The 21,645-nt window shown below is 35.0% G+C and overlaps 1 protein-coding gene across 1 annotated transcript in view; it reads right to left on the reverse strand.

The window, feature by feature from the left end:
* Positions 1 to 21,645, reverse strand: part of FGF14 (fibroblast growth factor 14) — a 264,198-nt gene that overhangs the window by 187,505 nt on the left and 55,048 nt on the right. The window contains exons 2-3 of the mRNA XM_020964046.2: positions 19,038 to 19,148; positions 5,226 to 5,329 (exon numbers count right to left, since the gene is read on the reverse strand). Of these exons, the coding sequence (XP_020819705.1) occupies positions 5,226 to 5,329; positions 19,038 to 19,148 (215 nt within the window). The remainder of the gene's footprint in view (positions 1 to 5,225; positions 5,330 to 19,037; positions 19,149 to 21,645) is intronic.

Raw genomic sequence — 21,645 nt, forward strand, 5'->3', positions numbered from 1 at the left:
AGTTAAAGTCTTCTTTAGAATACTTTTCTAAGAGAGAATACTGTTAATTCCTGGATTTGATTATAAATCGTGCTATATATTTCCCTAAGATTCTTTAGTATATGGAAGTGGGGGAAGACATTCAAAAACGATAATATAAAACCTCCCCAAGTCACTAAGAATGTATGAAGGATTGGAGTGGGGGACTTCCAAAATATATTCCAGTAGATTTACTGAGAGCAGCAAATATTAAAAAAACAGACTAGTAGGGCTCCATTGATTATCCTATGTATTTAAAAGTAATTAACTTTGTCATGGAAGATTGAATCAATCAACTAGAACCCAGAACAAATCTGATATATACTCCTCCTGGAATCAAAGTCATTTGCTTGAAAGAACTGGTTACCCCAAAATGAATTTGCCTTAAAGGAGGAGCTATCTTAGAAGCAGATGGAGAGATGAAAGGCTAGAGCTGAGCCAAGAAGTGGCAGGCCCAGGGCAACCAATGAAAAGAGAAAGAGATATTACAACTGAGCTGCAGCAGAGAAGGAAAATACTGAGGAGGGTTATCCACTCTACAAGCATCTCAAAGTGGAAGACCTAAGTGAGCAGCACAAGTGTACCACCTGCTCAAGAACTCAAGTAAATTGTGAGGAAAAAGTCTTCTCTTTCCTCATGTTCTTCTCCTAGGACTTGTCTATCATTTTGATTGATTCAAGGAGGAATACAGATATAATCTGTAGCGTTTACCTAAACATTCCTAGTTACCACTGCTTCAACCCTTAATATAGTAGGGGTTAACTAGAGAGAAATATGAATGTAAATTTAGACAAAGTCCAATCTCTGCCTAAATATTAGGAAATATACTAACTGGAGGCTCAAAATATGTGTGATTGAACACACAACTTTTCATCAAAAGAAAATTATTAAAAATGGAAAAAGAAAAACTACGTGAACTTTTGGGGACATTATACTCTTTAAAATGAGGTAATTATTGTAGGGAATGCTTGAATGATTGATTGATTGATTGATTGATTGAACATACCTAGAGCAATCACCTGAATGCAACTTCCTTCTCATTAGGGTCAAATAAAACAAAGATCTAAAATAGCATGTCAACCTTATGTGCTAGCAAGATACTTCATCAAAACCTCCACAGCAGAGGAAAAAAATACACAAACTGAGTAGGTGGATGTTTCCCCAAAAAAACAGAGTTTTTATTGCATAAAGATTTTTTTCCCATCTGTACTTTCCCATCTGTTTTGTAGTTAGGTTATGAAAAAATGGCCACATCAATTTATTAAATAGTATCCTTATGAGGTGTAAAAACCTGGCAGAGCAACAAAAGGTATCTTTATAAAGTTTATAAATTGTTTCTCCTAATTTTGAGGCCAAGGATAAAATGTTACTGTTAGAAGAGGCTTCTGTGATCATCCAATCAGGCACTTTTCATTTTACAAATGAGGAAACTGTGATTCAAACAGGTTAAGAGACTTGCCCATGACCATTTATCTCATTAGTGTGAGACCTGTTCCTAGAACCCAGGTATCCCAATTCCTAACCTGGTGTTCTTTCCGTTTTCCATATTGCATCTACCTCTCTCATTTGTTTTTCTGTCAGTTACAAACTTCATTTAGATCTGAAATATTCTTATCTAAATTCTAAACATTGTTGCCTCTAAGATCCACTTTTGAGCATCAAGATCTCATTCTAGGAACATTTGTGTTAGAAATAGACCATATGTATGTATGTATGTATGTATGTATGTATGTATGTATGTGTGTATGTATACACACACACACACATATCTTTATGCTGTTTGGTTTGGTTTTCTCTGTAGCCCCAGTACTTAGCAATTCCTAGCACACATATGGAGCTTAATAAATGCTTGTTGACTTGACTTATCATGTGAAAAAAGCCATACACACAAAGGCCCATTACAGCATTGTGGATTTTTAGATGATTTTAAACAGAAGAATATTTTAAAATAAAAGTTGCATTTTAAACTTTGTGTATCTTTATCCAAACTTTTTTTTTTAGCTTCAGTTCTGAGATCTCACAGAATAGGTTTTAGCCTGAAGCAAACTGTTTATAACCAACATTAAAACCTCTTGAGATACATCACTAACAACTACCCTAGAAACATTATGGCTGTGACAAAAATGACTGCTGTCATTTTGAGGAAAAAAGATTTCCACAGGGAGTAATCATCACCAACATTACCATTATGGTCATCTACATCCCCATCAGAGCACTTTCAGGTTCCCCTGGGTGTCATTAGGTTATACTTGTCTATCTTACTTTTTGATGCCTCGAAAAGAAATACATCCTGAAATAAAATGGCCATGTACCTTCTGTGAGTCCCTATGGTCCTTATTTCTTTTGCCTGTCCACAGTTTGACCAATTAGACCATCTTTTGCTTTTCTCTGTATTCCCAGCCCTTAGCATAGAGCCTAACACTTAAAAAATATTTAATGACTAACAGACTCTAATTTATCAAATTATTGCAAGTTTATTATTGAATTATTCTGTTTTCAAAGTCCATTTTCACTACTCAATAAAATGGGCAATTTTCAGACACTGAACTATATTTTCAAATATCATTCTGACTTTGCCAGGCAGCTAAGTAGTACAGTAGAGAGAGTGCTAAATGAGGGGTAAGGAGACACTCCTAGTCTGAGACCCAGGGCAAGTCACTTAACATCTCTGTGCCTTGTTTTCTTTATCTGTAAATAAAGATAATAACTAACATCGTAAATAACATTTTAGTTGATTTGAAAAAGGAAATAATTTTAAAATACAACTTGTAATTTAAACTTTCTGGATCTTTATCTTAATTGTTATTATTATGTAGTGATAACTGAAAGCTAGGATAACCAGGCTCCCAGGGTTGTTGTGAGTATTAAATAAGATAGCATATGTATCATTGCAAACTTTAAAGTACTATATAAGTGCTAGGTATTATAATTACTATTTCTTAGAGAATGAATTACAGTTTATAGTAAATATACACTCGTAAACACTTCATTTGAGCAGGCTCCAAGTAATCAATGCTTTTTAAATGAAAAATAGGGTTTTGTTCCCTCCATATTTTATTCAGGTGAAATACCTTTCAGAAGATTATCTGAAGTTGAATATCCAACTTATTTTGCAGTTCTAATAATGAATAATAAACAGTCACTCAAAACTTTTATTAACGATTGAATGTTCAAATTCAAATTCATTTATAACTGCAATGGATCTATTTATTCTCAGGAATGTAGATAAGAATCATAGAATAATGTTTATTACTTGAGCCATCATAATTTTTTCTCCCAGAATGAACCATTTCCATTATTTCCATTTTTCTACAGAAAACTCCCATTTTTCTATTTTTTTCTACTCTTATATCTGGATCTGAAATGAGGTTTTTTCACTAACTGTGCTGATAGACTTCTTACACACACATCATACCACACTATCAGATGTTCATCACTTCTCACTTAGGCAGGTGCTCATTTTATGAAACAAGTGTGGAAAAAATATCCTTTGTTTGAATTCTTCACAATAGTAAATAATATTGTAATGAGGCCAATAAATCATGTTAACTAGGGCCACCAGCAAGGGCTAATATTTTTTTTTCTAATAACATACCTTTGATCGCAATGTATTTTGATTTCCTAATCTTAGAAATGGCTATTCATGCTGCATTGCAGTTTTTACCATATGATTCCAATGTTTTTGTTTATTTCAAAGCACCTAGGCAAGAAAGTATACCACCCTTTCTGGGAACATATAACCGAGGCTTTTTTTTTTTAATTCATACAAGACAGAATGAAAGATAAAAGTATTAGAGTTTCTTTTTAAACTCTGAATTATCAAAGAAATATTTAAAATCCATTCACATACCACACTGATGCTTGTTTCCTAGACACAAGCATTATCAGATATAGGTGAATTCTAATGATTTTTAAGCTGCCACAAAAATTTCCTAGAATGGCCTGTTGTGGAAGGAGACAGCTAGACCTAATTTTAAATCAATTGATTGATTTACTTCTTACCAAAAAAAGGGGGGGAGGGGCATCCTAGGAATATAATCTTTTATTTGGACTATCTCTTTTGAAGTTGATTTGGGGGAAAGAGAATGTTAATTCCAACAGCATCTCCATCTGAGGAAGGTGCACATTTATCTCTTGTGACAACAGAAAGCAATCTGCATAATATAGGACCCAGTTCCACATACAGGAAACCCTACAGGGAACTCAGATGGTGACAGGAGATGAATACCAATAGCCCATGTCACAATGTTCACTATGATGAGATAGTACAGCTTGCAGTTCATTTTCCTTTGACAGGATTTCCCAGATTCGCCGAGAAAACATCTCCTATTCTGTAGGGAACCCCATAGATACTCTCCCTGCTCAAGGTTTTCCCCAGTTGTTGACATTCAGTAAAAAGGTTTGGGGTTGGAGCTTTCTTAAGAATATAAAATCTGGAAAGACTATCACATGCCAAAATAAATAAATAAATAAAGGTACTTTCCTTTAACCAAGAGTTTAGTCTGTTCAATTTTCTCTCAAGGGATGACAGAAACAAAAGATTCTGTTATGTTTTTGTGGCTTGAAATACACAAGAGAAATTTTACAGTCTAATGAAGTATGAATACAACATATATTGAATAAAAATAAATTCTTCAATACTAAAAATCCCAGGGGGAAAAAAAAGCTTATGCTGGCATAAAAGTACTCAAATCAAAAGAAATCACTATTATATAATAGTCTTGTTTACTGTTGTATTATGTACTTTGACTTATCAGAATTTGGTTGTAATATCTTAAAGTATTTAACAAGCTGTCTAATTTGCCACAGAAAAACATTTTCTTTTTTAGCATTTACCAGCATTCTCTGCATAGTTTCATTTGCATGCCAGTGCATACAATTTCCTATGACAAGAACATTTCTAAATGAAAGATAACATATTAATAATATCATCTGTTCTCAAATTGCTCTATTTGGGTGCAAGCTAGCTCATTTATTTTTTAATATAGCAAATGCAGAGCCTCAAAAGACACTAATAAACTAAAATTTAACCATCTTACCGGAAAGATAATTTTACCTGTTGTTAATAAAATAGCTGCTTAGAGGATCACAATGAAGACCAAACCCTGCAGGGAAATTGACGTGAATCCAACTCCATAGAGCTTTGTCAGTATTTCTTATTTTACATAGAAGGTATGAGATCTCAGTATCCATGGTGTGCTACTTACTGATGTGTAGAGGTACCCTTCTCCATTCATGGCAATATACAACCCTGTCTTTACTCCCTGCATGGCAACAACGCGAAGTCCCACTGGTATGAGGTTGAATAATGCTGTAAAGATAAATGGGATCTGTCATGGACGGCAGGGAAAAGAAAAACATTGCAATAACTAGGCATTTCTTTGTAAAAATCAAGACACCACACTTGTCACAGACTTCACAGAACATTTGTTTTTGTTATTATTAGCAGTATTCTTTTTATTGCTATCATTAAGACAGTATTAGAATCAGCACCATTATCATTTAAATCACTGGTTATCATCACCATTTTAAATCAAGATAGTATTTCTCCAGTAAAGTTAGCACTTAAGCTTCAGCTTGTAAATCTAATTAGCAATCATTCCTACTAGAGTTGGCTAATAGCACAATTGTTGGGATAACAAACACAAACAGGGCTGCAACAGGGAAAGTCACATCTCACTTTTTTAACACCACTTTGTACTCAATGAAAACAACAACTGTGAACAATCTCTCGGAAAACAGAAAAAGAAAGCAATTAAAACTAAGTGATTAGTCTTCTACTGCACAATAGAGAAGGTGTGATTTGTCTTTGAAATGTAGGACAGTACATATTTTTAAAAAGAAAAAGATAATTCCTGCAACTAATTTGCCTTTCCAAGGGAATTTCTGCACTGAGGTTTTTCCTATACCAGATAAAATCACTGGGCCAAAGCAATTTGCTTTTGCAGAACTAATCATATACCTGAACTAATGACACCTAGCCATTTAAAATAACCAGAAGGTTAAATATTAATTCCATTTTACTGACTTGAAAACTGGGGGATTCTTTTTTTAATTTTTTTTCTTTGTCGGTGAGGAAAAAAGCACCCAGTACTTTATTTACCTCAGGCACCAGGCACACCAGCCATTCAGAAGTGGTCTAGTATCCTCCTTAGAATCCTGAAGCCTTAAGGTATGTGAACCAATTTCATACTAACATGTATTTTCAAAGTGAGTATTGTAACATCTGTGTGTGACCCTGTGTGTGGGTAGTTAGAGTTGGAGGTTAGCACAGTGAAGATAAGGTCATATCAATCTTTGGAGAGGGGAATAATAAATTTAATCTTAATATGTAAAGGAATAACCTGAATAAGGGCAAATTATACAAATTTGCATAAATCAAATGCATTAAAACAATTGTGACTTTCTTACATGTTAGCTATACCACTACAGCCTCAGACACCAGATCTTATCACCTGCCTTACTATTGTCTTACTTCAGAGACCCAGGGCTTTCCATGTGACCTGACAATGAACCCAAAAGATCCCTGGCCCTTGCCATTTGGCCTGCAGTTACTCTCTTAGGTGCATCAGGCCCTTGCAGCTGATCCCTCTGATATCTATGATCTCCTCCAGTTAGACCGTGATCTTCTTGAAGGGAAGGACAGCCTCACTTTTCTGTTTGTACCCCCAGAACTCATCATAGCACATGGCAAATAGTTAATACATAATTCACACTTTATCGTTAATTTATTCAACCAAAAATATTTTACTTGAATCAGTGGGTACACCCTGTCAAAGAGTTTGGCTACTAGAAAAATAAGGCAGCTACTTAATAACTGTCAGGAGATAATAAAAAGAAGAGAGGCAAGATATAAGAGGTAAAAAAAAAATCAGCTTTATGTTATTAGACTTAAATGTTCCTTACCAAAATATTTCAATCAATGAATCAACATTTATTAAGTTCCTACTATTTGCTACTTGTGTAGGCTAAGGGGAAACAAACAAAAAAACACAAAGCAGCACCCCATCTTCCCCCCTCCCCATCAAGAAATTTACCCTAATTCCACACACACATATATGTGGAAATATAAAATATCTCCAAAAAATTTCTGTGGAAGGAGGTAAAATTTAGCAGTGAGGTTCGTGGTGTAGGAAGCGTCATACAAGCTGACCTTGAAAGGGATCTAGGGATTTTAAGAAGCAAAGGCAGAGAAAAGAAAATAGAATGATGCAGAAAGAACAAATGGAAAAATTTGGCTAGAATGGAGAGTATGGGAAGGGGAGCATTGTAGAATACACCTAGAAAAAAACAAGTCTAGATCCAGACTGGAAGGGGCTTTAAATTCCAAACAGAAGAGTTAGTATTTTATCCTAGAGACAAGTGACTTCTTGAACAGGGAAGCAACATGATCAGACCTGGGCCTTAGGAAAATCATTTTGGCAGGTGCAAGATGAATTAGAGTGGGTTGAAGATAAGTGGGCCAGATGTAAAAGGCTTGAAGCAGGAAGCCAAATGGGAAGTTATTGTAACAGCCCAGGTAAGACGTAATTAAGTTCATGTCCTTGATTGGAGAGAAAGGGATAGATGTGGGAGCTAAGGATGACTGCAAATGGTAATACGGTTGACTGGAAGAATTGTGTTGTCTCCAAAAGAAAGAGAGAAGTTTGAGAATGGGGTGGATTTGGGGCAAAGATAAAGAGTTTGGGGGTTTTTTAATTTTTTTTTTGTTTTTTTAAAATTTTTTTAATTTTTTTTAAGAGTTTTGTTTTTGATATAATCAGTTTGAGATGACTATGCCCATTGAGGTATGTCCAAAAGGCAGTTGTATAAAAATATGTCTTTGTGCAATTTCCTAAGAGTTGAACATTTATTTGGTTGATACCTAACCCTTTGATTCAAATGCTTAAAATGCTTGTAGAGAAAGAAAAATACTTACTACAGAAATAACTGGGTTTTGTGTTATATAATAGAGATGCAAATCAACACTGCAGGATCTGCTGTTACCCTTCCCCCCCACTCCCCACCCCATCCTCAATAATCACATGTATCTATAGTGTAGGCATAGGGCTCAATGTGCTTATTTTAACACTACATTAAAATTTTTCTTTTTATTATTAGGAAATTATGAAAATCTGTGTACTCTGGTAGAACACAAAGCATTATTTAGTGACTGATAAAAATAGAAAGCCTAAAATCCTAGTCAGTCTTTTCTTTTGCTGAGGAAAAAACCTAATTTTTCCTATGATTCTTTAGATATATTTTCAAATCTAAACACAGTCATAAAATCTTAAGTCTTTGGAGCTGTTTAGAACTATTCAGTCTAACTCCTTCCTTCTAAGAGCTAAGCAAATTGAAGCCCAGAGAAGTTGTGATTTGTCTAGGACTTGATTATAACCAAGCACTATTTCTATCACACTATGCCACCACTGAAAAGTTGATTTTTAAATATTTTTGGACTTGAATGTTCTTTTTTATCTGTTATATTCCATCACTCCTAAAACACTTCCAAGGCATATATTCCATACACATTGCAACCTTACTAGCTGAGGATAGCTTTAAGCCAATTTTTACACTCTCCTCTTCCGCCCTCATTAACATCTTAATTCTTTTTCACTTTCTGCCATCAACGTGGTATTGTCTGCACACCTGAGATTGTTGATATTTCTCCTGACAACCTTAATTCCAGCTTTTGATTGATCCAGCCTGGCATTTTACATGAGGTACTCTGCATGTATGTTAAATAACTAAGGTGATAATATGCAGCCTTATCAAGCTCCTTTCCCAATCTTTTTTTTTTAAATTTTTAGGCAATTGGGGTTAAGTGATTTGCCCAGGGTCACACAGCTAGTAAGTGCCAAGTGTTTGGTCTGAGGCCGGATTTGAACTCAGGTCCTCCTGACTTCATGGCCGGTGCTCTATTCACTGCTCCACCTACCTGGCCCGTCCTTTCTCAATCTTAAACCAACTAGTGGTTCCACGTTCAGTTCTAATTGTTGATTCTTCATCTACATATGCATTCCTCAAGAGACAAGTACATTTATCTGGTACTCCCATTTTTTTTGAGTGCTTCCCACATTTTGTTGTGATTCACAAAGTCAAAGGTTTTAGTGTAGTCAATGAAGCAGAAGTAGATTTTTTTCCCATGGAACTCACTTGCTTTCTCCATAATCCAGTGAATGTTGGCAATTTGTTCTCTAGTTCCTCTGCCTTTTTGAAAACCAGCCTGCTCTTCTGGTAATTCTTGGTTCATATATTACTGAAACCTAGCTTGCACATCTTAAGGATAGCCTAGCTGGCACTGGCATGTGAAATGAGCACAACTGTTTGGCAATTTGTACATTTCTTGACATTGCCCTTCTTGAGGATTGGAATATAAACTGATCTTTCCCAATCCAGTGGCCACGATTGAGTTTTCCAAGTTTGCTAGCATATTGAGTGCAGCACTTTAACAGCATCATCTTTTAGGATATTAAGTATCTCAGCTGGAATTCTATAACCTTCACTAGACATTATTAGCAATGCTTCCTAAGGTTCACCTGACTTCATTTTCCAGGATATCTGGCTCTAGATCAGTAACCACATCTTTATGGTTAGTGATGTTAAGCTCTTTGTTGTACAATTCTTCTATATAGTCTTGCCACTTCTTTTAAATTTCTTCAAATTCTGTTAAGTCCTTACCATTTTTCTCTTTTATCATGCCCATTTTTGCATGAAATGTTCACCTGATAGCTCTGTTCCTTGAAGAGATCTCTTGTCTTTCCTATTCTATTGTTTTCTTCTATTTCTTTGCATTGCTCATTTAAGAAAACATTATCTGTTCTTGCTTTTCTCTGGAATTCTGCATTCAGTTGGGTATATCTTTCCCTTTCTCTTTTCCCTTTCCCTCTTTCCTTAGCTATTTGTAAAGCCTCATCAAACAGTGATTTTGATTTCTTACTCTTACTTACTTACTTTGTTTTTGCCTCCTATACAATACTGTGAACCTCTGTTCATAGTTCTTCAGGGGCTTTATCTACCAAATCTAATCCTTTAAATCTTTTCATCACCTCCACTTCATATTCATAAGGGACATTATTTAGTTCATACCTATATAGTCTGATGGTTTTCCCTCATTTATTTAATTTAAGCCTACATTTTAGAATAAGAAGCTCATGATCTGAGCCACAATCAGCTCCAGGTCTTGTTTCAGCTGACTGTATAGAGCTTCTCCATCTTTGGTTGCAAAGTAAATAATCAATGTGATTTCTATGTTGACCCTCTGGTGATATCCATATGTAGATTTGTCTTTTGGGTTATTGAAAAAGAATGTTTGCTATGACCAATGAGTTATCTTGACAAAATTCTATTAGTTTTTACTCCATTTCATTTTGACCTCAAGGCCAATCTTACGTGTTATTCCAATTATCTTTTGATTTCCAACTTTAGTATTCCAATCCCCTGCGATGCATGTAATACCTTTTCTTGGTGTTATTTCTAGAAGAGGTTGTAGGTCTTCAGAGCACTGAGCAACTTTGGCCTCTTCAGCATCAGAGGTTGGACCACATACTTGGATTATTGTGATATTGAAGAGTTTGCCTTGGATTTTAATAGATATCATTGTAATTTTTGAGATTATACCTCAATCCTGTTTTTCTCACTCTTTTATGGACTATGATGGCTATTCCATTTGTTTAAAGGAATCTTGCCCAAAGTAGTAAAAGTAATGCTCACTTGAATTAAATTCACTCATCCCACTCCATTTACATTCATGTCAGTGTTTAAACTTTCCATCTCCTTTTTGACCAAATCCAGCTTACCTTGGTTCATAGTTCTTACATTCCAGATTTCTAAGATATGCGGATCATTGCAGAATCAGACTTGCCTTTCACTACCAGACATAGCCAGAGCTGAGCTTCCTTTCAGCTTTGATCCAGCTGCTCCATTCTTTCTGGAGCTACTTATAGTTATTCTCTGCTCTTCCACAGTAACATGTTGGATGCCTTCTGAGCTGAGGGGCTCATCTTCTGATGTCATATCTTTTAATATTTTAATACTGTATATGGGGTTTTCTTCACAAAAATTCTGGAGAGATTTGTCATTTCATTCTCCAGTGGAGTTGGATCTATATTGAGCTCTGAAGTCAAAATAATGGCATATATAGGGCTACATTTTTAACCTCTTCAGGTTGATGTGTTGAAGGAAGAGGTTGCTTACCATCAGATTTTTCTTTTGGCTTTTGTTGGTGATGGAATATCAGATAATGATTGCAACTTTATGATTCTGTATATACATTCTTTCATACAATGCTCATCACCCTATGAGTTAGGCAGTACTTAATTACTTCAATGGATTGATGATATAGTCAATGAAATATTTCCTTCAAAGGTACAGATCAGAAGATATTCATGTCCTCTCTCCCTGTGTCTATTATCTTTGTCCTCCTATAAATCATCTATGTCCATCCATCCATTTTCAACTAGTTATCTTGACATTATGAATATCAACTTAGCACATAAACAATGCCCTAGATATTCCTCACTCTTACTATGTGACTGTCCTCCATTCTTTTCATTTTCAAAATCTTTCTTAAGACAAATTTTAGATCCTTTCTCTTGGGCAATTAACAGTTAGTGATATGTTATAGTCTACTCATATCCATAATGTGCCTTTCCATTATCCTCTTAATTCTTTGTTGACTATGGAATTCCATGACAAACATCAATATAATATCAACAAAAGAATTGTCTGTTCAATTGTTCTTGGTTGTGTCTGACTCTTTGTAACCCCGTTTGGGGCTTTCTTGGCAGAGATATTATCGTGGTTTGCCATTTCCTTCTCTAGCTCATTTTATAGACAAAGAAACTGAGGCAAACAGGGTTAAGTGACTTGCCCAAGGTCGAGATTGACATTTAACTTGGGTCCTTTGAAATCTAGCATTCCATCCATCTGCCACCTAGCTGCCCAACAGAAGAACACAAATGTTTAAAAAGAGACAAGCAATGAAATAATTTCTCTTTATCTTCTTCAATTCTGGGTCAATCACTGTTCATTTACAGAGTTTACTTAGCTCACTTCTACAACTTGTCCAACCATATATATATATATATATACATATAGATAGATAGATAGATAGATAGATAGATAGATAGATAGATATACACACACACACACATGTGTGTATGTGTGTGTGTGTGTATTATAGTAGACTGCACAACAGTCATTCTTCACCTATTTGTGTTTTTTCCCCCCAGTGTGCCTAGGGAGGCCAAATTATTTTCAGTGATTGTGAATCTCTCCATATATTCCAGGATTTGGTATAATCAGAAGAGTTTAATCCTTAAATAGAAATGTCTGGAGAACCTTATCATCCATAGGGAATTTCTCTTCCATTTAAACTATACCCTGGTCATGTTCTATGATGTCTGCAAACACCTTTGTTGGTCATGCCTTCTTCTTTTATGCCTCAACAACAAAGATTATCTCTGTTGTAATGTCCCTGAAGCACTATTGTATAGTAATGACATCTGCATTTGGAGATGACTTATTGGAGCCTTTATATGGTAGCTTTTTAAAACTGATTCAAATGCTTTCTTAGTCAACAAACAAGTACAGCGGAATCTTGTATTTGCTATACCTTTAAGTCACATGATGACTTTCCTATATTTGGTCTATATATCATTTGCAAAATCCTTCTTGTTCCCTATTCAGTCCTTCACTGATGATGCCTTCTGTGTTTGTAGATTATTCTATTTTTTGTTTGAAATAAAGGTGTAGGTAACTGCCTCTAGAGCTCTGATCCATGGCAGCTATTCGTAAGGTCACTTTGGGCTCATAGACGTAGATCTGGAAGGCAATACAGAGGCCATCTAGTCCAGTCCTTTAATATAACTGATAAAGAAACTGAGGCCTGAGGAGGTCAAGTTACATTCTCAATAAGCATCACAGGAAGGATTTGAACTCAGGTCTTCTGACTTTAAAGCCAGTAGCTTTTCCACTCTGCTCAGCTACCTCTCAATACTTATGTCTCTTTGAATTTGAGCATGATTTTTTTTTCCCTGAGACCTAATCTCACCATTAAAAGAATCTATTATTCAATTATAAAAAAAACAAGGATATTAAGTAGCTCAAATGTTTTTCTGTGATATATATATATATATATATATATATATATATGCACTTAGATAATGATTGTTTATTATCATATAGAAGATTTAGAATTTTAGAGTTAGAACAGATATCATTAGAAGTTTATGGGACAATTTTCTAACTTTATAGACAAGAAAACTGAGGTCTAGAAAAAGTAAGTGATTTGCCCAAGGTCACCTAGTTAATAAGAGGTACCATCAGGAATATCATCTAGGTCTCTTGATTTGGAGTCTGAACTACTATTGATCTCTAATTAGAGGGATATTTATAGCTATAGTAACAGGGACAGAGAAAGGGACAGCTCCGTAATTTCATTAGTATTGGGAATTCCAGAGTAGGGAAGCTTCCTTTACCACTGCAGATTGATGTCTTCTCATAGTTAGAATCTTAGAGATTTGCTTATAGTACTGATAGGCCAAATGAATTGTCCACTGTCACAAAGCCAGTATGTGTCAGAAGCAAATATTGAACCCAGGTCTTACTGGCCTTGAAGCCAACTTTCTATCCACTAAAAGATACTGTCTCAAATTTTGGGGAAAAACCATTATTTATACTTTCATAAATGCTCTTCCACCAGGATATTTCTTCTGTAAAACATTAGCTAACACATAAATAAAATTTAAGTTTTTCCAAAGTGGTTTACATGTTATCTAATTTAATCCTCTTGGCAATACTTTGAAGTAGGTATTATTATATGATTATTTCCATTTTACAAATGAAGAAACTGAAGCTTAGAGAGAGGTTAAGAGACTTGCTCAGGGTCACAGCTAGTTAAACGTCTGACATGACATTCTGACTCATGACTTATTGATTCCAAGTCTACTACTTAATCTGCCTGAGGAAGGTGGCTATAACTTGCCTTCTCCTTGCTTCCTGTAATGACTATCAGAGTGAGTTACTTATTTCATTTTCCCATGCACTCACAAACAAATTCAGTCAATTGGCCTGGTCTGCTCTGCTCTATGCTACTAAACTTCCCCAGGAAAATTTTAGAAATCGAGTGCTAGTATTGAATGACTTCTGGTCACTGTTCTCAAAGCTGATGTGTCACTGTGAAACTGCAAGAAATATTTCAAAGCCCTTAAAAAAGTGTCCCTTCCCATTGTGCCTGGCATGGGAAAAAAGTAATGAAGCCATATAAGGAACTTATCTTACAGAGTCCCTTAGGGATTTTAGAGGTTTAGTGTACAGAACTGATTCATTTATAATTTGTCAACTTACTGATATTTCTCTTTTAAAAGAAGGGTTAAAAGTCAATTATCTTTGAGTGGATTGTCTCCTTAAAAGATCACCTCCATCAGCTCCATTCATTCAAATCCCCAACTATAAGTCCAAGCCATAAATGGTAGAGATGAGGCTCAGAAGGGTTCAAGTTAAGAGAATCACTACATGTCCAGGATACCAGAGCTAGTGTACATCAGAGACAGAACATAAACTCAGGTCGTCTAGGCTTTGAAGCCAACCCTCTATCTGACACATTGAACTATTTCTTATTAAATATGCCTTTGATTAAACAATAATGGTTAATAATGTTTCTTGGGGACATTTTGGTTAATTCAAATTGGTTTCAGTAGCAAGCAATATTTTAAAGATCATGATTTTTGAAAAAAAAATTCCCTTTAGCATAAAACCGAGTATAAAGTAATCACTTAAAAATGCTTGTTGACTGACTTGTTCACTAATGAACTAGTGACTATCAGTTATTTAATCATTTTTCAGTCATGTCTGATTCTTTGTGAACTTGTTTGGGGGTTTCTTAATAAAGATTCTGGAGTGGTTTGCCATTTTCTTCTCCAGATCATTTGAAAGATGAGGAACTGAGGCAAACAGGGTGAAGTAATTTGCTCAGTCTGAGGCAGAATTTGAACTCAGGAAGATGAGTCTTCCTGACTCCAAGCTCAGCACTCTATTCACTGTACCACCTAGCTGCCTTTGTGACTTAATTAGAATTCTTATGATTCTAGCTATTTGTGGATGGCCATTAAGCTATAGTATACTCTGTGAATTGTTGAAAAAGTACATCATTTTGAATTGCTGTCCTCTAGAAGCATGGTGAACTATTTAAGTTTACTTGTAACACATGGTCTTAATTTGTTAAAGAAGAGAATTCAGCCTTTTTTAAAAAAAAAAATCACCTTTTCTTCTTAAGGTTTCTATATGTGTCAGAAAACAAGTAGGACTTTAAATATTTTCAAAGAAATTATTTTTGCTTATTTCAAAAAATCAGAGTATGTAAATGGGTAGATATTTTCCAATTTTTCTGGCTTTTACTCCTTGACCCTAACAAACAATTTTTTAAAAAAATTTCATACTTATCCAACCTTCACCAAACTCTCTTGCAGATATGATAATGTAATTGTTTTCTGTATTAATTTTTCCCTGTTCTATCCCTACAAATACTGTGTCCATAGCAGGACACAGCTCCAAAACAGCAGCACAACTACCATCTGAGTATCTGCCATATTAGAAGGTATGAAGAAAATCCTGGAAAGTCAGTGATAAAGATAATGCTGGAAAATAAGAGGATATATCTTCAGGTTTTCCCTCTCTAAATTAAAATGCATTTCTTAGAATATATATGTTTTACTCTGAGGTAATACCTCACACCTATGAGATTGGCTAATATGACAGAAAAAGAAAATTATAAATGTTGGAGAAGATGTAGGAAAATTGGTACGTTAATGCATTATTAGTGGAACTGTGAACTCATTTTGGACAGCAGTTTGGAGCTATGCTCAAAGGGCTATAAAACTATACATACCCTTTGATCCAGCAATGCCACTACTAAGTCTATATCCCAAAGAGATCATAAAAAAAGAAATAAAAAAAGGACCTACATGTTCAAAAATATTTAAAGCAGCTCTTTTTTGTGGTGGCAAAGAATTCAAAATTGAGGGAATGTCCATCATTCGTGAATGGTTGAATAAGTTGTGGTATATGAATATAAATGGAATACTATTGTACTATAAGAAATAAAGAACAGGCAGATTTCAGGAAAACTGAGAAAGATTTTCACGAACTGATGCTGAGTGAAGTGAGCAAAACCAGGAGATTGTTATACGCAGTAACAGCAACATTGTGTGGTCATCAACTATGATTGACGTAGCTCTTCTCAGCAATACAATGATCCAAGACAATTCCAAAGGACTCATAATGGAAGATGCTATCCACATCCAGAGAAAGAACTATGGAGCCTGAATGAAGATTGAAGCATACTATTTTCACTTTGTTTCATTTTTTTTCTTTCTTGTGATTTTTCCCTTTTGTTCTGATTCTTCTTTTACAACATGACTAATATGGAACTATGTTTAACATGATTATACATATCTGATTTCTTGTCATCTTGGAGAGGAGTGAGGGGAGGGAAGGAGAGAGGGAGAAAAATTTGGAGCTCAAAATCTTATAAAAAAAGAATGTTGAAAACTATCTTTACCTGTAATTGGAAAAATTAAAATAGTATAAAGAAAATCATATATGAGTTTGTGTATGACTTAACATATTTGTGTGCGTGTGTGTGTGTGTATATATATATGTATATATATATATACATATATATGTATCTATATGTATATGTATGTATGTATAAACACATACTTACCCAAGACTTTTCAAAGCTTAGTACAGTTTTGAGCTATTAAAGCTTAAAACTACTCTAAGATTTTTGGAATAATATATATATCTATATAAAATCCTTCATACTATCCCCACCACATCTCACTGGCCCTTTTGATATGTTAAACAAGATGAATAAAAAGATTATAAGAAATCTGACCAAGGATAGAGGATTTTAAACTTAGATTAGGTAACTTTAACTAAAAGCTGGCTTACCCAGATCTTTCTCAAGGTTCTGTCAATGAATGGTGTCAGAAAAGGCTACCTGCTGCTTTAGAGATCTTTCTGATGTATAAAATTGACATATAAACCACATAAAACCCTGTTACATGTGAGATGGCAACACTAGCAGCTTTCAAAGAGCTTTTCATGGCAGAGGAGGAAGCAAAAAACAGAGAGAGACAGAGAGACAGATAGAGAGATGCAGAGACAGAGACACATACAGATGTAGCAAAGGCTAATACCAGACCACCTAAGAATGGTGCTTTCTATGGAACTCCTAGTGGGATTTTATTTTGTCATTACTATATATTCTTTCATCAGAACTCTTAATTTTCTCCTGTCTCTTAATGTTATGCTCTATAAGCCTTTCAGGAAATATTGGGGCCACCAGGTCCAAAATGTCACTCATAAAATGGCCAAGATATAACACTTGGAAAAGGGGCCACCATGCTTATCCCCAAAGTTCCTATTCTTCTACTATCAACTTCAAGTACTAGTATGAGAAACAGGAACCATAATATTATTATTTTAAATTCATATGAATAAATACATATTATTGTATCTCGAATTATTTCAGTTAAAAACAACCAAGTTTGGGAGAAATCTGAATCATTCTACTCCTTTGTCCTTCTGCTTTTTGATGACTATTGCATCAATACCTGCTTTATAAATTAGCAATATTATAATCATTTAGCCTATCTTAGTGAAATTAGAAAATTGACAGAAATCACTTTGTAGTATTTGGTCATTTGGGGTAAATTGGTCCTTCTAGGAATCCTAACAGTATATCCATGTACTGGACATGCCTGTAAGATTTGCCAGTGGATATGGCTTATATCATATAGGTAATTACTCTGCTATGTAAAGAATGACAGATTGAAGAGGATCCAATAAATTTAGTATCAAAGCTCTGGAGTTTCCAGAAGTTCTCATCCTGTAAACTCATATATTTACCATAGTCATGGAAAACTAACTAGTCACATTATCCACACTGCTCTTCAAAAATACTTTGGACATTCTCCAAGAGACATTGTAGAAATTAAAGATTTTAGAAGAAAGCCAAGCAGATGCAAGTGCTAAAACTGAATGGTGTCTGAGGCAGTCAGCTATAAGAAAAGACAGTTTGCTTCCTTCAAAAAAGGAATATGAAGAGCATAGATAGAATATGGAGAAAATGATAAAATATATGTGCACACACACAAATATATATACTTGGGGGCGTGGAATGAAAAACTGTGACAGAAAAATGAGCATGACTGAAACATGAAATATAATGAAAATCTCTTTCTTTCTTCCTATTTCAGCAGTTCTTCAATTTTCCTATCATCTAACAAGAGATAGAAGAGTTAAGAAAATGGATATGTAAGTTATAAAAAGAAAAGAATAGGATAAAAGAGGGAAGGTGGTCGTGTCAGAAGAGGCTTTTCAACAAAATAAATTTAAATAGAGAAAGATGTAGGAAAATTAACCAGGAGATAAAGGAAAATATACTAAGTAACAAAAATAACTAACACCAATATTGTGCTTTAATATTTTTTCAGAATTCATTATCCCATGTAGTGAATAAAGAAATAATTGCCATAGACCAAGAAAGTGAAGAAATGATTCTTGCAAATTCACACAACACAAAAAGGAGGTATATAAAATAGGAGCTCAGTGACAGTTGTTGGGGGTTTTTTTGTCCTTTAGATCTCCAAGAATATCTGCAAATTATTGGCCAAGAAGAAATAATGAATTAAAAGCCACATAATTTGGAATGGTTATATTAGTAAATTTGTTCCTTCTGAAAATGAAATGAGTAGTCATTTTATGCTGGAAGTACCAATTATCTGAGTAAAAAAAAATCAAACATTTCCATCTCTTCTCAAGTTGTAGATATTATATTATCTTTCTATATTATTTTCTTCTAATTTTAGGAAAATAACAAAATACATACTAATAGGAAACCAATTTGTGAAGGTAATTGACATAGCCCAATATATCTAAATAAAAAAATATTTAAAGAAAGCTGCATCTCTGTAGTTAAATGATAATGTCTACAAGCTGTGGCAAGTCAATTTCCTACAATTTTCACTTACTAGAATTACTGCTGTCATCCTTGGTTCCGTCAAGAGCTCCATCGGGGTGCATTTGCAAGTAGTATCCTTGCCTGCAATATAACCTGGTCACTATACCCTTGAGCTGGGGATCTGAAAAGCAAACATAGTTTATAATAAGCCTCACAATGTGGTAATGTAAAATTTTTCTTCATTTTATTTCTTTTCTTTTTTATTAACATTATTATTAATAGTATTTTGGTAAATAGGATATTCTATAGAAGAATTTTTGGTTTTTCCAAGAATTCTGGAGACATTATTAATATAATAATTTCAATTATCATACAATAATTAATTTAGACCCATAAGTGTTTTTAGATGTCAACAATACCAACCTCCTCCTTTTACAGGTTAAAAAAAAACTCTGAAGAACAGAGAGAGAAGGTGTCTTGACCAGAATTATAAATCTAGTAATTATCAAAGACAAGATTTGAATCTAAGTATTTTTTCCATAGAGAATATACATTTCATAACAAATTTTGTGTTTTCAAATGGGAAATAATGGGACTTATATATTTTCCTAACTTGCATAAAAATCAGGCCCCTTTTGCATATTTATTTCTAGTATTACCTTACTAGCTGTTAATCTATGAGCAATACAAAGAACATTCTTTAAAGGGTATTCCATTGCAATTTTAAAAGCTGCTAATCATTCTAAATAAAAATATAGGACAATTAGAAAACCCCTGTTGATATTTCCATATATAATGTGATTTTAGGATTGAATTATACCATCATGTAACCTATAAAGGACACCATCCTAATGTTTATCACTAGGGTTCATCTTGCTTTATGTCACACTCCTCAGTAATATTCAAGAGCAGTCTATATCTATATAATGTTTTCTTTATGCTATCAATGGGCAATTTGTGGTCAAGTTATTGCTAGCTGCCTATGAAGCAGAACTGATGACTTCTGATGCAGTTTTCTTCTAGTACACAAATGCTTAGGTGGGAAATATTGTAAAATATCAAATAAAAAAATAACAAGGGTGAAATTAGGTAAGGTGGAAATCATATTCTGCACCCAAGGAGGAATAAAAAGAGGAGGGAAGAGGGATGAGGGCCTGAAATAATTCCTTGTAGGATCAGATTTTTGGTGTGATGACTCATTGAAAAAATAGCATCTGTAATATCCCAATACACTGAGATGTCAGCTGTTACCTTCTTGCTAAAAGTTGCAAAAAACTTGCTCAAAAAATTATTGCTTGGGCTCAGATTCTTAAAATCTAGCCAATAGCTCACTAGTGTTTGGACTCCTTGAGAGTCTGCCCAATATAAGGGATGTTCTTGTCTTAAGGAAGGCTTGGGTCAAAGTCTTTTAGACAGGACCGGTATGTTGTGGTTTTGGGGTCCCAGCACCCCAAACCTCAACATTTTGGTAGCCTATACAGGGAAACTGCCTAACCCCAAGTTCTTCTCCAGCCAAAACTGCAAGGTATGTGAGCCTCCCCTCTCCCTTCTTGCTCTGTAGTTGGGGTGGCTCTCCAAGCACCAAGGCTTAGAGGTGCTTTTTACAAGGCTGTCTCGCACTTGGCCTGATGCTCTCATGCTTTTGGTCCACTGGTTCAGTTCGAGGCCATGGACCTGGGTACACCTTCCACAGCATGGAGGACAAGGATGGACTCCATATCTGGAAATGCACGATTCTGTAAATTCTCTCAGCCCCAGGGAATTGGGGAAAATTGCAGTTGCTTTTTGGTTCCCTGAGGCTCACTCCCTTCCCTCTATACTCCTGAATCCTCCTTCATGGAGGTTACAGGGAAAAGTTAAAACAGCTAAAAATATCTTGGCAGATGCTGGAGGTTTTTGTGATTGATCATTAAGGAGTTTTGAAACTCCTCCTTACAACCCTGGTCACTCCTTTCTCCCACTCCCTTCTCTTGAGTCAAGAGGGTGTCTGTTAACCCCTCTCATAGGAGAAGAGAGTTTCACCCTTTACCCCTCACCTTTGATTTCACCATCCCCAACCTGGGAAAGGAAGGAGGGGGAAGAGGCAGCAGCTGCAGTGTGGGCCCCCCTGGCAATGAAGGGCAACCTTTGCCTGGAAGCATCACCCAATTTCAGCTAGCCTGTGAACTTGTATGCTCTCTTAAATTTGTAGTTATAACTGTTAATGATGAGATGTTGATTCTTTCTGTAAAATCATTTGGAAATGAATTTAACAAAATTGAAGTCACGTGATTGGTAATAGGTTTGTTTCAAGTTTCAAATTGGTGAACTTTTTGCATCAGTTATGTCAAGCAACTTTTCATAATTTGGTTATGACTAAAATAATTTGGTTCTTGCTGGTTATTGTTTTAATGTGTAAACTAGCCAAAAAGCTTGTTTGGGTTATGGCTTGCTGAGACTTTGCAAGTGTATAGAAATCTCTAATGATTGGCTTTTTACACCAGGACAAATTTAAGTTTGAGATGTAAATCCTGGAAAAGTTTTCCTAAGCTGTGATTAGTCAAATGTGCTGTGTGAGGCAAAGCTCATAGGATCTTATTTTGAGTTGACTGATGGATCATAATAATCTATTGATAATCAATAATCCACCATCTGAGACAAATGCAACAAGCTACTCAGACAATGTGAAAATGATGGGA

The sequence above is a fragment of the Phascolarctos cinereus genome, unplaced genomic scaffold (assembly GCF_003287225.1).
Source record: "Phascolarctos cinereus isolate Bilbo 61053 unplaced genomic scaffold, phaCin_HiC Scaffold_7;HRSCAF=346, whole genome shotgun sequence".
Taxonomy (NCBI): Eukaryota; Metazoa; Chordata; class Mammalia; order Diprotodontia; family Phascolarctidae; genus Phascolarctos; species Phascolarctos cinereus.